The following is a 15,820-nucleotide window of genomic DNA, read 5'->3' on the forward strand; positions in this document are numbered from 1 at the left end:
TTTTCACCACTGGATGTAAATTATGTAAACATGTAAACCATGTCTGCTATGCTAGCGTATTATAACAAGCTCACACTGTGTCGCAATGCAACGGTAGACTGGTTGCACACAAAAAAGAAGTTGAACATCTTTGCATATAATGACATGCCCAAAATAGGGATGCTAGGTTGAATGTCGTTAACACCAAACCCAGGCAATGCTAAAAAAAAAAGAGAAATTAAATAACTGTAAACATTCAACCCTATACAGTAACAGAGGTGGTGTTCATGTACAACGAACAAAAAAAAGAGAACTAAAGTCCATTTACTTCCAACTTCCAACTGCTTCGTTTATGGAGCAAACAATAAAACATAGTTGAATACATTTAAATGAATACTGAATAAAGAGACTGTCGACGATCTCTGCCCAAAGAGGAAGTAAAGTAATTGATGCAGTCCATCAATTTATTCTTTCAGAAACTCTTATATTTTAGAAAACAGAATGAGGAAAAAACGACTTATCCTGATTACTCGAATCAAATACTTATCCATACGTTTCATAATTGTGTTAGGAACCCTGGCCATAACACTCTTAAAGAGAGGTGTGTGGAAAAGATTGTTTAAATGTGGAAACATCAGCACTTGAAAAAAGTTAAAGTTGTTGGCACAAAAATCTCATCAGTGGAACTTGAGTCTTTTCTCAGCTTCGAACGGCTTCTGTTCCTCGCCGGAGACACGGTTTCCTTTGATGCTGTTGGGATACATTCACATTCACAATCAGTACTACAAATCAATCGGTGGTGGCCAGCTGAGAAGAGCCATACAAGACACATGTTAACTTTATAACTATCTTCATAAAGAAAATGAAATGGGCCATTCATAATCAGCACTTTTACTTTGGTACTCTGGTCACGCCGTAGCAAACTGCTCCATTCCCATTGAAATGTATTGGCAGAATCCGCCCTCATAAGTAGAATAAATAGTGACTGTGCCCTTCAAGTATATTCAGCTTTAACAATGGAACAATGGATTTAGCTGAACAATGGAAACAGTATAAACAAGTATAAAACAGTATAAAAATATAATACAGTAATGCATTGAACAGAACAAAAACTGAAATCCAGAACAGTAAAACAAGTACAATTTTGAGTATTTCCACAGTATATTGTGGTATTGCTACTTTTCCTTAAAGCTGCACTGGGTAACTTTCCTCTTCGACCCCGGATTTGAACCCCATTTTAAGTGCTGACATTTTTACCATTGAGCCAATTAATAGAGCCTGTCTGTTAGCTCAGGAGATGAATTGAATATGGAACACTAGGTCAAAATTCATGTCCAATCATTATGTCCAGGTGAGACATGACCTTTGATACAGGTCAGGGGGAGCTGAGGGTACAGCCGTTCCCCGGCCCGGGACTCCATGGGCCTTCCAGCTGTCAGATGATCACGATCACACAGTCACAGATCTTTGCTTGGTCGTACTTTGCGAGCCCTGCCTCTTGGTACGAGCAGCAGGCAGCGGGCCCATTCAAAGCATAGACTCCCTTTGTACATTATGCGATAATGCTTTGAATGGGCCCGGGTGCTGTGAAGCTATTGTTATTGGTCTGTCTATTACGGTACTATTGTATTTTATATATTGTACATAGATATTAAGACTTTCTTATTCTCCATTATGCATGGACGCTGCACACTAAAAGCTTGACAGCTACAAATGTCTATTCATTCATAAAAAGGTTACATAGTGAAACCTTCCCCTGCTGTTTAGACATGATAATGGTTCCTCACCAGATCTCTGTGATGGATGTGTTGTCACACAAGGCGTCAGAGAGCTGCCTCACTCCATCCACAGTCAACTGGTTACTGATTAACCTGCACACACGCGGATTAAATTCAAATATTTAAAATGTTTATGTGGTTACACATGCGCGTGTACGTGTGTGCACAGTATACATGCATGCGTGTTGCTCTGACCAGAGGTGAGACAGTCCTGTGTTCTTTCTAACCAGCTCAGCCAGGTGTGGCGCCACGTCGTCAGTCAACTCATTCTCCACCAACCTGAAACAGTAGAGAGTTCTTAATGAATCAAAAACTATAAACGTTAGCCTACATGTTGTGCATGAGGCAGATCTCTGCTGTTTTCGTTGATTGTTTACCCCAGAATAGGGATGAACAATAGCGGGTCCAGGTGGTCTGACATAATTAAGTTACTTATTTTGTGCTTTTTAAAGCATTTTATTGAAAACTTAAAAGGTCTAGATTAAATTTGTAATGAATTATGTTTAATTATAAAGGTAAGTTATGTAACATTTTAATCTAAAAATAATGAACTTGACAATGGTGTATTTCTATGTAAGCTGTCAATATTCAATGACATGTATTGACGCCGGTATGATCCTGTCATCCAGAAGTGTAGTAAGTGAGGATGTAAACTGAGCGGTCCACCAGGGATGGGGTCCTACTCCTACCACAAGATCCTGAGGCAGGTATTCTCTTGGAGCGCTTCAGCCAAGCTCCTCCCACCTTCAGATGTGATGCCATTGGCGGAGAGACTAGAAGAAAGACACCCAGCGTAAATTACTACCATATCAAATGAGTTGATTTCAACCAATGAGCTCACCTCGCTCACCTCAGGTTGGTGAGACTTGGGTGCTTCCTCAGAGCAGCTGCGAACGCTTTCGCTCCCTCGTCCCCGATGGTGTTCCCCCACATTCTGAAAAAACACTTATGTTATAACAGTGGTTCTCAACCTTTTCTGGATCAGGGGAAACTTCAATATTATCTTGTAAGCCTTCAATCTCTCAATAAATCATTAAATCAATCAATGTTCTGGCTTGGACCAATTGGGGTGGCGGTGGCTCAGGGGTAGAGTGGCTGGATGGCAACCGCAAGGTTGCCAGTTTCGAACCCGGGCTTCCCCAGAGTTAGTGTCGAAGTGTCCTTGAGCAAGACACTGAACCCCTAATTGCTCCTGATGTGCTGGTTGGAGCCTTGCATGGTTTCCGCCGCCATCAGTGTGTGAATGTAATGCACAATCTATGTCAGGGGTTTTCAACTGATTATGAACCAGGGACCACCAACCTGACTGAGAATCAACCTGGGGACCACCGTTGTGTTGGGAGGGGGGATATGGGCGTTGTGTGGGGGGAAAATTTAAATCACGTTGCTATTGTAACTTACTGTATGTATGAGCGAGCAGAGTTTAAAGAAAGAATGCCATGATTATAATTTTTATATTCATTTTATATTATCAATAAAAAAAATTGGCAAATGTTTTGCCTATTCATTTATTTGGGGTCCCACTTGCAGTTATAGCCCCCAGCGCAAAGGGATTTGTTGCGTTTTAATCAGCGTGTGTGAAAACATTTAGTGCAAGAGTCATTGTGAAAGGCTGGTCAACTCTTACCCCACGTCAAAAATAGATTTGCTCGTCTGAATGGCACTGGCCAAATATTGCCCTCCGATGCTGGTGATTTTGTTCTTGCCAATCCTAAAGGTAACAGAGTTATGTCAGAATGAATAAAAAATAAACACCACTCATTTATCATCCTCTTTTAAAACTGTTTAAAAGAAATCCTACTTGACAGTATTAAGCTTTGGACACTCTTCAATTATCCGTCCAACAAGTCTGGCTCCAACATCTGTGATGTGATTGTTATAGAGCCTGAAAAGAGATCAATACATTCACGTTTAATCACGATTATATTCTGCTTATCCAATAAAGATAAACCAATACAGTCACAGTGTTGGACAGTGGACATTTCCTGAAGTTGTTGCTTTAGTTTCAAAATGCCTGATTCTGTGGTGTTCCATACTTTAATACACTTTTACTAGTGATACACAGACACACCGTTTGAAGTTGATTGATCGAATGGTGCTCGAGTTATGCATCAGACAGACACAAACATGGGTACACACACACACACACACACACACACACACACACACACACACACACACACACACACACACAGATCCTACAGATGTATCAATGGATTACTTACCCCAGATACTCCAGCAGTTTGTGTTTACAGAGCTCCTCTGCCAGCACCTCCATACTACTGTCTGTGATCTGATTAACAGACAGCCTGGGAACACACAGTTTGGAATGAAATTGACCTCATGCAGTGTCTTGGATTAATTAAGATTATACATGGAACCTTCTTTTATCGTTCGTTCGTGCGTGCGTGCAAGCCTCACCTCAGCACTGTCATCTTGCAGAAGGACGGCTTCAGCTGCATGACCCCGTAGTCACTGATGTTGTTGTTGTCCAGGTCCACTCCTATGGGCTTCTCGCGGTGCTGCAGCACAAAGTTCAGCGCGCTGCAGTCGGCCGAGCACACGTTGCAGTACGCCACCTTGATGAAGGTGGCCGTGACGCCCTTGGCCGCCAGCTGTGCCACGTCCTTGCTTCCCGTCTCGTAGATGCACCTCAGCGTCCACAGGAAGTGGGGCAGCACGTGGACCCTCCTGAAGCCCTCGGTGGTGTAATGGGGCAAGCCGCGGAGGTGCGACTTGACACTGGTGGAGAGGTAGGTTTTGAGGAAGTCCCTTTTTTTCTTCAGCATCACCGGAGGTGCCGTGTGCTTCAGCAGGCCTGTGTTTGCCTTAGAGAGTAGTCCGCACAAGAAGAGGTTGGCAAACTGAAGATGCTCCGTGTTTCGGAACGGGTCCTGTCCCGGGAGATTGGGAGAGCCGCTGATGCAGGAGGCACAGGGCAGGCAGTGGGTCTCCCTCTTACGGCTGCACTCGGTGAAGAACCTGACCACGGAACTCGTGGCGACCTGCTCGTCCAGCACCAGAGAAAACGCAGCCAAGAAAGACTGCAGGGTCATGTGGAGGAACTCATACGTGGCGGAGCTTCCACAGGCGTCGTAGTGGCTCACGGGTCGGAGGAAGCCCACGAGCAGGTCCTCCTCCATCAGGCCGCAGGCCATCACTTCTTCCTGGCTGAATATGAAGGTGCCTGTTTGTAAGCCCTGTAGGGCCAGCTGCCCGAAGGCGGCCAGAGGTCTCAAGCCTGCTCTGAAAGTCTGGGAAGCGCACCTGGCGCTTCTCTTTGAAGGCTGCCCCGGCGGAGGCAGGGCCACGCGGCTGAGGCAAACCTCAGACAGCAGGAGGAAGACGGCAGTGAGGGTCACGCACGCTTCGGGCAGCTCACAGTTATCGTGCATTCTGTGCAGGTGCTTGAAGCTCTTGAAGACGATCCAGCAGAAGAGCGGCGTGGAGCAGAGGCCACCGAGGTGGGGGTTGGCGTCCAGCTGGGTGGTCACCAGGGATCGATGCTCTTGCTCTTTGAAGTGCAGGGCGGTGTAAGCCTGGAGGTGAGCCGGGGAGAACCCGCGGAGGACCACCTTCTTCCTGATCATGCTGCTCTGGAACTCTGTGCCCGTCCGTGCCGTCAGGACCTTCTGCGAGCCCCGGAGGAGATTCCCACAGAGCAGACCGATCAGCAGCAGGAGGGGATGCGCCTTGTCGTGTGGTGAGGCCACCGCAGGCATGTTGACCAGATCCAAGTCGCCGTGGATTTCGTCATAGCCATCGAACGTGAAAATTGACTTCTCCGGAAAGCGGAGGATGTAATTAAACGCCTCGTCGTCCAGATCCTGGTCCGGGTAGCAGTTGTGTCTGAATAGCAGGTCCCGGAGGGAGATCTCGTCCGTGTCTTTGAATGCGCTGAACATTCGACAGCGGAACTTGAAGAAAAATATGGCATCTGTCCGCAGCTCGCGCTTGGACCAGAGGTTCTGTAGCTTCTGCAGAAGGATGGACTTGCCCACTCCGGCGTCCCCCGTCACATAGATTGTCTCAGCTTGGCGGTTGAAGACCCCCTCGTCCCCCAGGAGCTGGTCGGGGCTCTCCAGGAAGCCGAGGCTCTCGTTGGTTCCGTTCAGCAGCTCCATCAGCGTGTCGATGTACAGCTCGTCCAGCAGGGTCTCCTCTCGCTGTGCGTAAGACGTGATGAAGAGTGTGTCCCGGCCTAGTTGATCCCTCAGCTTCTCGCAGTACCTGCTGACTGAGAGGGGACCAAACTAGTGAGTATAGGTCCGTGCATGGAGTCTACATTAGTCAAACGAAAATATTTTCTACCAGATGTGACTTTTATTTACATCCTTTAAATATTATTGCACCATATCATACACAGTCAGAAATAGGGGTACAGTAGTAGTTTATAGTTAACCAGCAGTGGTTCTCAAAGTGGGGTTCGGGGACCCCCATAGGTCCTTGAGGGACATAGGATATTTCTACTATACAGCAGTTAAGATGCACAGATCCCAGCTGTCAAATGTATGAAAAACTAAGAAGGAATTATATAGGCCTAACAGGACAGATTGTATGTAACATTACCTTTAGTTTGGTACAAAGTCACTCTGTGAGCTTATGTGTATTTTGTTTAATCAAATTTTCTGTACAAATAACTAGACGTCCTCCTGGCACTAGATACTTGTGATATGTGTGATAATGGGACAATAGTGTTCAACATGTTACTGTGAAATACTGAATTAGAAAACACAGTAGTAAGTGTTGAATGACTGAGGTAGAGCGGCTGCCTTGGAATCGAAAGGTTCCCGGTTTGCTCCCTATCTCCCCCTGGGTTAGTGTCGAAGTTGTCTTTGAGAAAGACACTGAACCCCTGACTGCTCCTGATCAGCAGGTTGGTGCCTTACATGGTTTCCTCTGTCGTCTGTGTTTGAATGGGTGAATCTGCAATTAAAGCGCTTTGAATAAAGGCACTATATGCATCATTTATTTTAAGCAAATTGGTCACTGAGCCTGTAGTGTACAGGTACACATTTGTGTGTAAGCTACAAAGGCAAATGTACAATTTTACAAAAGTATGTTTTTCCATCTCAGTGCCCTGCCCTGAGAAAAGATCCCAATTAAACTGTGGCTGACAGGCAGCTCAGCTCAGTTCATCAGTATCATCCACAAATCACAAACCAGATGATATTTGACAATGCTGGTGTGTGTCACGTGTGAGCTACTGTATGTAAAGAGAGTGATGTCAATTCCAATGGACAATAATGGCTGCAAACACTAGCTGTGCAGTAGAATAGAGTATTATTTGTGGTGCACTTTTAAAAGGTAACACGTTAAACAATCAGATTGTATTGTACATGTCATCATGTAAATGCATTTTACATGTAATGGGAACTATCTGAGGGATACATGAATCATGCATCGATTTAGCATGTTGGACTTCTTTTGTTGCCTCTTTTTACACGGCTCTGGTATGTGACTGTGGCTTTTGAAAGGTGCGTTTATCATTTCATATCTCTGAAAGCATGATAGGAATTTACAAAACAGGCTTAACTGGAGAATGCCTGCAAAATTAAAGTCACCAGTCTGGGACTTCATGTGAAACTCTTTGCAAATACTGTGCATTCTAGACCAGAGGTCAGTACAGTCAAAGCCACACTTACAGGTACAAACTCTAAGCGTAGCCTGCACATTAGTAGAAGGTACAAATCAGTAGTACTGTACAGTACTTACTGGGATCTGTGTTGATCACTTGTATCTTCTGGATGCACTCTGTTGGCTGGTAGTTGATCTCTTCCAGCCATGGCTGGAGGTCTATGTAAGCATCACGCACTTTATAAAGTACGTAAATGAAGCACTCACAGGCCTCCTCTCCTTTACCCTGGACCAGCTCCAAGATTTTGCGTACCTGTAGATTATGGTCATAAAGGTAAACAGATTAAAAACGTTAACCACTTAAGCCCTGTTATGCACTGTAGTTCGTCGTATATCAGTGTCGCACAAAAATAGCCAATCTACAAGCTAAGCTACATTTGAAAATGATTCAAGATCTTGAATCATTTCCGCCCATAAAAAAATGCCAGGTTAAGAGTTTAAATTTCCATTTCACAGCCAATTGGCATGACTTGTGCCAAGACAACATTTCCCCTTTTAATTTTCACTACCTTATCGGGCGCGGTGGTGGCACGCTGCACTATTTCCACATCCTCCGAACACAGGAAGCCGCCGTGCACCAGGTTGTCCAGGATGCACTGCGTGCTCTTCAGCTGAGAGACCAGGACCTCTCTGTGCCAGGTGAGTAGCTTGCGCACCGTGCCTCCTTCTCCTTTATAACCCATCAGTGTCACTATAGCAGCAGCAGAGGTGAGGTCGTGAGATGCGAGGTCAACTTTAGTTGCCACGTTCCTTTTCTTGACTTGAAAAACAAACAAGAAATAATAATAATAAAAAAGATAATTGATTTAGGCTTTGTGAAAGATGTTCACTTTATTGTAACCTGAAAGGAGATTATAGTTGTGAGTAGGGCAACAAAAACGTCAGCTACAGCCCTGCCCCAACTTTATCGTGCCTTGCCTTTATAGTAGATCACTGAATTAGGTCTTGTACTTCAGACTTACTATTTATACTTGACATATTTTTTGTCTTCAGTAGGCCTACGCCCTTTCGCTGAATTCTGAATACATGAACCCCCTTTCCCTGACTACAGCATTTTAATTAATAAAGTATTTGTTTTACACTTCTCAGCATCCCACAAAGTTTGCCAAACTTTTAGCATTCACTTCCTCACGTGCAGGCCTGGAAAAAGTACTACATTTGTTTACTTAAGTAAAAGTAAGAATACCTACTGCAATGTAGAAAGACTCTGTTACAAGTAAAAGTCTGTAATTCACAAAGGTATTGGTACCAAAAGTAGAAAGTAGCCTACCCATTATGCAGAAGGTCCCATTTCACACATTTTCAAATGTATAAAATGAATAAAGATTATTTTGAAAATAGATCTACAACATCGCAGTGCGACTTTATTGTGAGCTTGATCGCTATTTTCAAAAGGCCATTATTGTAGGTCTGAAGTGGTTAATGTAACTGCCAGTGACAGTTGGTTCTGCAATAATTTCTTTAGTTTGAAGTCTGTTTATTCTTTATTTATTGTTTGTCTTATTTTGTTGTTTGTTTGGATACTTCCTGTAATTTGGCATACTTTTACTTTGACACCTCCTGTTACCTATCCATATATAGCTGAAGCCTGTTAGCTTCACTCACCTCACCAATAGACTCATTTCACACAGCCAGACTCCAGAGTGAGCCAAGGCACCAGTGTGTGTGTGTGTGTGTGTTTGCACCAGACCACACGGTATGAAATGTTTGACTGTTTATGTGACTCTTATTATTGTTTGTACTCTTATTGATTAAGCAGTGTTAAAGCCTGTGACATTTGCAGTTGTAGTGAACTTTTAGTGACTGAAGTTGTCTATTGTCTACAGTGCCTGTCCGTCACACTATGTGTAAATGTGACCATCGGTGACTGTTGATGTGCCCTGAGGTTCAAGTTGGTTATGCAGCCCTTTAGCACCCTCGATACGCGGGGCTGTATTTTGAAGGTGCGTTTTACCATGTGGTAATACATAAATTGGCCTCGCTCTGCGCACAATCGTATTATGAAAGCCTTATCGTCCCGTGTTGAACGCACACACATATGGAATACGACGTTGCTGAATATTTTAGCATTGTGGGAGTGTCCATATGTTAATTATTTTCGCTTTGCGCAATTTGCTATTAAGCCCCTTGACCTGCGCATAACGATTAGACGTGGGTCTAGGCACCTCATAAACGCAAAAAGAATTTAAAGCACTGTTTGATTTTACACTTGAGCGGCTCTGGGACGCTGCTGGAGTGTTGCCATGCCAAGTCTGTTTATTATAAGCGGCTTCTTTTTCTGTAAAGTTGCTTGTAAATATTGGTAGTTGTGGTTGCTTTTCTTGTTTCTAAAGGTTTCTCCTAATGTTGTTTAAACCAGTGATCCTCACACAGCACATTCCCATGTCAAGGATCCCCAGATTAATGCATTTGCCCAACTTAAGGACGGCTAATACAAAAATGTAATTAAAATGTTACTTTTGAAAATAGCAGATCTACCAGCTCACAATGAATCACATTCATTCATTAAAACTATGAACTCTGACTGCAGGCGGATATATAATGATCATTATAACAATGTGCAAGAAAATATTTAAAAAGATGGAAGGACTTTATATTTGTGGACAATCAAAATATGTTTTTTATTTTAATGTGGTGTCATTAAAATTAATCTGGATATAGCAGACTCACTATCTAGAAAATAAAAACATGGCACTTCATTTAAAATAGGTTACAGACCCCTGTTATATGCGCTTATTTTGGGATTATTTTTATAGACCTATTTACTTGTTTCTATGAGACATGGCAACAGCCAGCAAAAGACGCATCCATTATTTTTTAAAGGTTGAGATTAGAAACGACCATAATTATTTCATTTCTCAACCTTAAAAATAAATAAAAACATCTCCATAATCCTTGAGAGGTTTGCTTTCATACGCTGTATCACACTCGATCCAAGTCTTCTTCAATAAAATGCTACGAGCGAAGACCATACCATCACGGGCATACGCACCACGCATTCAACTCATTACTCATTTCAAATATAATATAATTATAATTTAAATTAAAATATAATTTTACTGGTGTTTCTCAATAGAAACAACTTATTTTGAGGCATAAAGGTGACAGCATGCAGTGCAATAGGAATAATTAACCCAAATGTGACAAAGTCATATGTCATGTCTTCTATGGTGCCAGCCTGAAGAAATGTAATAATAACGATCCCCAAAGTGCGCATTCCGTATGTGACATCAGCTGACTGGTAAAGAAAATAGTACGGACATGTTGATTGGGTAACTCTCAAACACGCCTTAAACACTCCCATGACTAATTCAAGGCCGTTTTGCGCACTCCACGGGGTGTCGAAAGCGCTTCTTAACATGCTTAAAATTGCAATATGACATACCTCACGCCCCCAGCTCATATTACTGTAATAGGTAAAACGCACCTTCAAAATCTAGCCCGCGGAGTGAGGTATACATAATTATTTATTTGTCTAGTTTCCATTTGGAGTATATCATTCATGATTGTATTTGTTTGGTTTTCGTTTGGTTGTGGTACTTTTGGTTATTGTGCATTTTCCTTGTCTTATAATTGAAATTACTTGAGTTTTGTATCACTGTATTTATAATTGACCATAAATTAACCATTTTTATTGTTGATTGTACTGCTGAAGTGACAAGTTTAATGCACAGATAAGACAGCTTTTAGTAGTGAAACTATGAGATTATTCGATTGTAACTGTATTTATTCTATATCCTTATAGTTGTCACGGTGTTGGAACAATAAACACACCCGTCGAGACCACCCAAACTTGTCATTCTTTCATCAATCGAGGGGCAGCTACAGATAGTGGAGTAGAAGAAAAGGTAGGCTACTGAATATTTGCAATTCAGTAAAGTAAAGATAGGCCTACCTCCAAAAATAATTCTCTCTTCCCAAATGTTGAATATTTGATCATTACTTTACTATGAATGTTTAATAGCCTATATGACATAATAGAACGTCAGGCTACAAACAAAATAAGAAACAAATCAAAAGTGCATGTTTTGTTTTACTCCCGCCCTCTCGGGACTTTCCAACACTCTTCTTTATTAGGGACTAATAATAACGGAAAACCATTTCAGTTAGTTGTCAAACAGGCGATCATTAAATGTAACGGTTACAACTTACAACAAAAAGCACGTGCTCTCGCTCAATCAATGTGTCAGATAATGTTTACATACCCTGTCAGTCGCTAAATCCGACCGTGTTCAGTTCAGTTCAGATGAATGGTCGCTCTGCTCCAGTAGGCTACGCCGTCCATTAAGTATTCACATAATTTATGTCGCTCTTAAAATACAAATAGATCCTCACAATCTCGACGGTGTTTTTATACCTGCTGGCATATGCGGTCGCTGTGGTCCACCCACCCATGCACCTGGTATCAATGTAGAGAAACTCCTACACAAATAGTAGAAGATTATGCTCGACAGAAAAAGGAAGTGAAAGTGAAAATACGTCATCTCTTGCTAGATATTGTGAAACCACAGATCCCTAGCTGTGATTAAATACGACCGTATACAGTATGATTAAACAATACTAAATAAACAACCTATACATAGGCCTGCAGTACAGCCAGACAGTTCGATATTTACCTTTTTAATCAAACTAATCATTCATAATCAAATCATTCTTTAATTTGGAATGTTTAGAGCTGCTAAATGCCCACATTGTAAATCGTAACCACATTACATGACAATTAGGCTACATATTTATTAAAGCAATGAGTGTCTATTTCAAACACAAAGTGTTTTTTGATGGGGGGGTCATATTTTGACAGCAACTGTCATAATGTCACCCCTCCCTATATCTAATCTAAGTATTGGACAGTATGTTGATATTGATTTTGTATTCATCTTTAGGGCCCCAAATCATACCCTAGAAAGCACTATAGTGTCTATTTAAAACACACTCGGTTTTTGACTGGGGGGGTCATATTTTGACAGCAGAAACTGCCTGTCATAATTTCACCCCCCTCCCCATCTAATTATTGGACAATATTAGGTTGATATTCAGTTTGGATTCATCCTTAGGGCCCCAAATCACACCTTAAAAAGCACAAGTGTCTATTTCAAGTGTATTTCGACGGCAAATAAAGCTAACCTTGAAGTAACTGCCTGTCATCATTTCACCCCCCTCCGTATCGAAGTATTGGACAGTATAAAGATGTTCACATTAATTTTGTATTCATCTTTACGGACCCAAATCATACCCTAGAAAGTGTCTATTTAAAACACAAAGTGTTTTAGGTATTATAATACTTGACATTAATAAGTCAGTATACGCTTTATAATGTGTTATGATAAAGGTCATCATTTTTTTTAAGTACTTTATAATTATAAATGTTTATGAGAATTATATTGTCTTATAAGATTTTTTATAATGCGTTATAAACATGGAATAGTAGCAAGTTATGAAGTATTATAATACTTGATATAAGTCATTATAATAAAGTTTATAATATGTTATGATTAAGCTTATGAAGTTTATTTATCAGCGCTTATAAATATAATTATACATCCCTACACTATGCACGTGTATGGATGCATAGCAAGTGTTACCATGGAAAACCAAAATCTTTTGGATATATTTTATTTCTATTGCTGTCGTAATCAAATGTAACGTCGATATAATGGCACACTGATAATCAAGAAAATAAATCAGAATGTCTAGACTAGAAGGATAATTTTTCCTGTCGTTTTTTTGTCCTACACAGGAAGCTTTTTATCAGTAGGACTCAAATCCGGGATCTGGTCCAGAACAGATGGACCACTGTATCCATTGGTCTCCAACGCCTCCAGTTTGTCTACGTAATGCTGTGGTAGACCATTCTGTATCGCACCCAGACACACTACCTGCATGAAAGAACAACAAAACAGGTTGAAGAGGTTTAACTATTTAGAAAGCTTTCCATTCATTTGTTGTAACATTGCTTAGAGTTAAGCCATGTTATGCAATGCTGTTAAAAAAGGTTATGCAATGTTATGGAATGTTCATCCATCAGTCGAGGAAAACTTGGCTGTACTTTTTTCATCACGTGTCGTGACCTTAATACTAATAATTAATAATAATAATTTAAACCTTTTTGTAATGTGGGACGCGGTACAGCACTGTATACTGGTCTGACTTTGAATATAAAGCTTTTTGTATGGTCTGAGGTATTCAAAAGGGGACCTTTGAAAGAAGAGGACCTACACTGCCAGGAACTTGCATAAACATTACACTCCTGTTTCGGTCGTTTCGACCTTCATCATGACTGTCCTGATGAAGGTCTAACGACCAAAATGTCGAATAAAGAGCAACAAGTTCCTGACAGTGCATGTGCGGATCCTCTTCTTTGTCATTCAGAGATCCCCTTCTCTCCCCTTCAGATAATATATACTTTGTGCTACGCACCTGTACAGCAACCTTTTGAGGTGTACATCGGCCTTTTTCTGAAAAGGTGTGAGGTATAAACCTTTATGTAATGTGGAGAGGTGGTGTTAGATTTTACTGTAGCCTAATTGGAAAGGTGAGGTGTAAGGTACGAATGTAAACATTAAGTAAGGTGGAGAGGTGAGGTATAAGGTATGAATGTAAACCTTTTTGTAAGGTGGAGAGGTGAGGTAAGGTTTGAAGTTGTTCATCTGATAGGTTCGACAGAGCATTTCTCCCTCATCTGTGAGCACGCGCACCTCCAAAGGTCGGTACATTCTCTCCTGCCTGTAAATTGGGAATTAAATATGTCAAAGGATTTCAGAGTTAGAATTATTCAACAAACCAGTGTTTTAACAAATACTGTATTATTTTGTGAGGTTGTGCATGGAGGTGAACAGCAACAAATAATCAGATCTATTTACAAATAATTTCTCACATGAAGTTCAATAGAAGATATGGATTCATTCACTTGTTGTAAAACATAGTAGCCTATCTACTTGATATAGTTTTGTTGTTATTTTCAACCACACCAGTTACAACAAATCTTTACAGTGATCACAATGACCTGTCCAAAGAAATTAGATTTTCATTCTCCAGTCTCCACACGACGCCCCAAACATCTTCCCCGTCACTCTGCTCAATAGTAGCAACACCTCCATGCCAGGAGTTGGATCCATCGAAGTTTGGGTTGTGGTGTCCGAATTGGAGGGTGTAATTCTGCCCAGAAAATGATTGAAATACAGTGTAGCAACATGCTCATTGATCACTGTAAATAAAAACAACCATGAGCAAACTAAAAATGTGATTTGCTGGACAGCCCGTGCCATACATGAATTACAATAGCAGGAGTGGCTGGCTATTTTCTTTAATATGGAAATATGTATCTTTTATGAGTTCTGTCTCATGATTAGATGAAAGTGGTATCCTGACCTGAACATGAATATTCTGTTATTCTGTATAGTGATATAGCCTATTATATATATATATATTTAACAATATATCAACAAATATCACGGTTCCTAATAAAATAAAACACTTAACTAATTGAGATGGTTATATGCATTTCAGTTATATGACATTTTAAGAGTATATTTGCTGAATTGAGAACCCCCCCCCCCCCTCTCTCTCTCTAAGTTTTTGGCTTCATCATGCAATAGACTTCTGCTATGTCTGTCCCAAATAAAACACTTCCCATGCCTCCATGGAACATACAACACTCCAACAAGTGCGTACGTACGACCTCTTGGGATAAACACATTCTAACAATTCTATTCGACACATTGTCATCATAGCAGCCTACCATTAATCGTCCAGTTGTCACGAACGTAGCAGAGGGGTTCCTCACACGGATCCTCTCCTTCAGCAAATTACTCCCGTACCCAAAATACAGAAAATGGTCCGATGAATTATTAGACCCAAATTCATTGTTTCCAAGACCGCTGGAAACAATGGTTGCTGCATTAGCCATCTGTAAAATAAAAACTAAAAGAGAACCCTTAGCATAATACCGCAGGTAAGACATGTTGTTTAACTTGTTTATTCCTAAACCAAACGGCATCCTGATCAGTGCCGTGGTGGGGCGGATGGGCTGCTAAGCAACATTGGATCAGGAGGATCATGTCATGAACTCATGGACCGAACGAGAGAGCAAGCAACGTGGACGCCGATTGGCTGACTGAAATGGACTCTGTCCTGGAATCAATTTTCTTTGCAGGTTGCTGATCCGGTCTGGGAGTGGAACGGATACGGAAACATTCCCCACATGTATGTGTGCGTACAAATGGCCGGATACAGTAGGCGGGCTCTACATCGCATCTGATCACTGAGCAATAAAGGAATGCAGGCAGTCTGCGAAAAAGCCTGATGACACGACGTTTATAATCCGTTGACCGGTTCATAAAACCCACACAATCGCCTCTTCTGTTTTGGCATTATAGGCTACACATTTGATAAAGATCTTGTTTTGTAGTGCAGGGGTGCCCACATCA

The 15,820-nt window shown here is 41.5% G+C and overlaps 2 protein-coding genes across 3 annotated transcripts; both read right to left on the reverse strand.

Moving 5' to 3' along the window:
- Nucleotides 1-3: 3 nt before the first annotated feature.
- Nucleotides 4-11,840, reverse strand: nod1 (nucleotide-binding oligomerization domain containing 1). Of its 2 annotated transcripts, none has more exons than XM_080769189.1 (12): nucleotides 11,600-11,840; nucleotides 7,904-8,085; nucleotides 7,473-7,647; nucleotides 4,179-5,994; nucleotides 3,983-4,066; nucleotides 3,559-3,642; nucleotides 3,385-3,468; nucleotides 2,608-2,691; nucleotides 2,447-2,530; nucleotides 1,953-2,036; nucleotides 1,767-1,850; nucleotides 4-729 (listed from the first exon to the last, which is right to left on the reverse strand). In XM_080769189.1, exons 2-12 carry the CDS (start codon nucleotides 8,075-8,077, stop codon nucleotides 657-659), a joined length of 2,826 nt encoding a protein of 941 aa, XP_080625315.1. In that variant the 5' UTR covers nucleotides 8,078-8,085; nucleotides 11,600-11,840; the 3' UTR covers nucleotides 4-656. The 2 variants fall into 2 exon arrangements, with proteins under 2 accessions (XP_080625315.1, XP_080625314.1); XM_080769188.1 differs by having other exon boundaries at nucleotides 7,904-8,154.
- A 1,159-nt stretch (nucleotides 11,841-12,999) lies between these two features.
- LOC308318140 (gamma-glutamylcyclotransferase-like) lies at nucleotides 13,000-15,430 on the reverse strand. The gene is made up of 4 exons (XM_080767545.1): nucleotides 15,133-15,430; nucleotides 14,398-14,549; nucleotides 13,997-14,117; nucleotides 13,000-13,270 (listed from the first exon to the last, which is right to left on the reverse strand). Exons 1-4 carry the CDS (start codon nucleotides 15,388-15,390, stop codon nucleotides 13,124-13,126), a joined length of 678 nt encoding a protein of 225 aa, XP_080623671.1. The 5' UTR covers nucleotides 15,391-15,430; the 3' UTR covers nucleotides 13,000-13,123.
- Nucleotides 15,431-15,820: the final 390 nt, after the last annotated feature.

Source organism: Protomyctophum bolini (genome assembly GCF_963924005.1).
Source record: "Protomyctophum bolini genome assembly, chromosome: 7".
In the NCBI taxonomy this organism is placed as follows: domain Eukaryota; kingdom Metazoa; phylum Chordata; class Actinopteri; order Myctophiformes; family Myctophidae; genus Protomyctophum; species Protomyctophum bolini.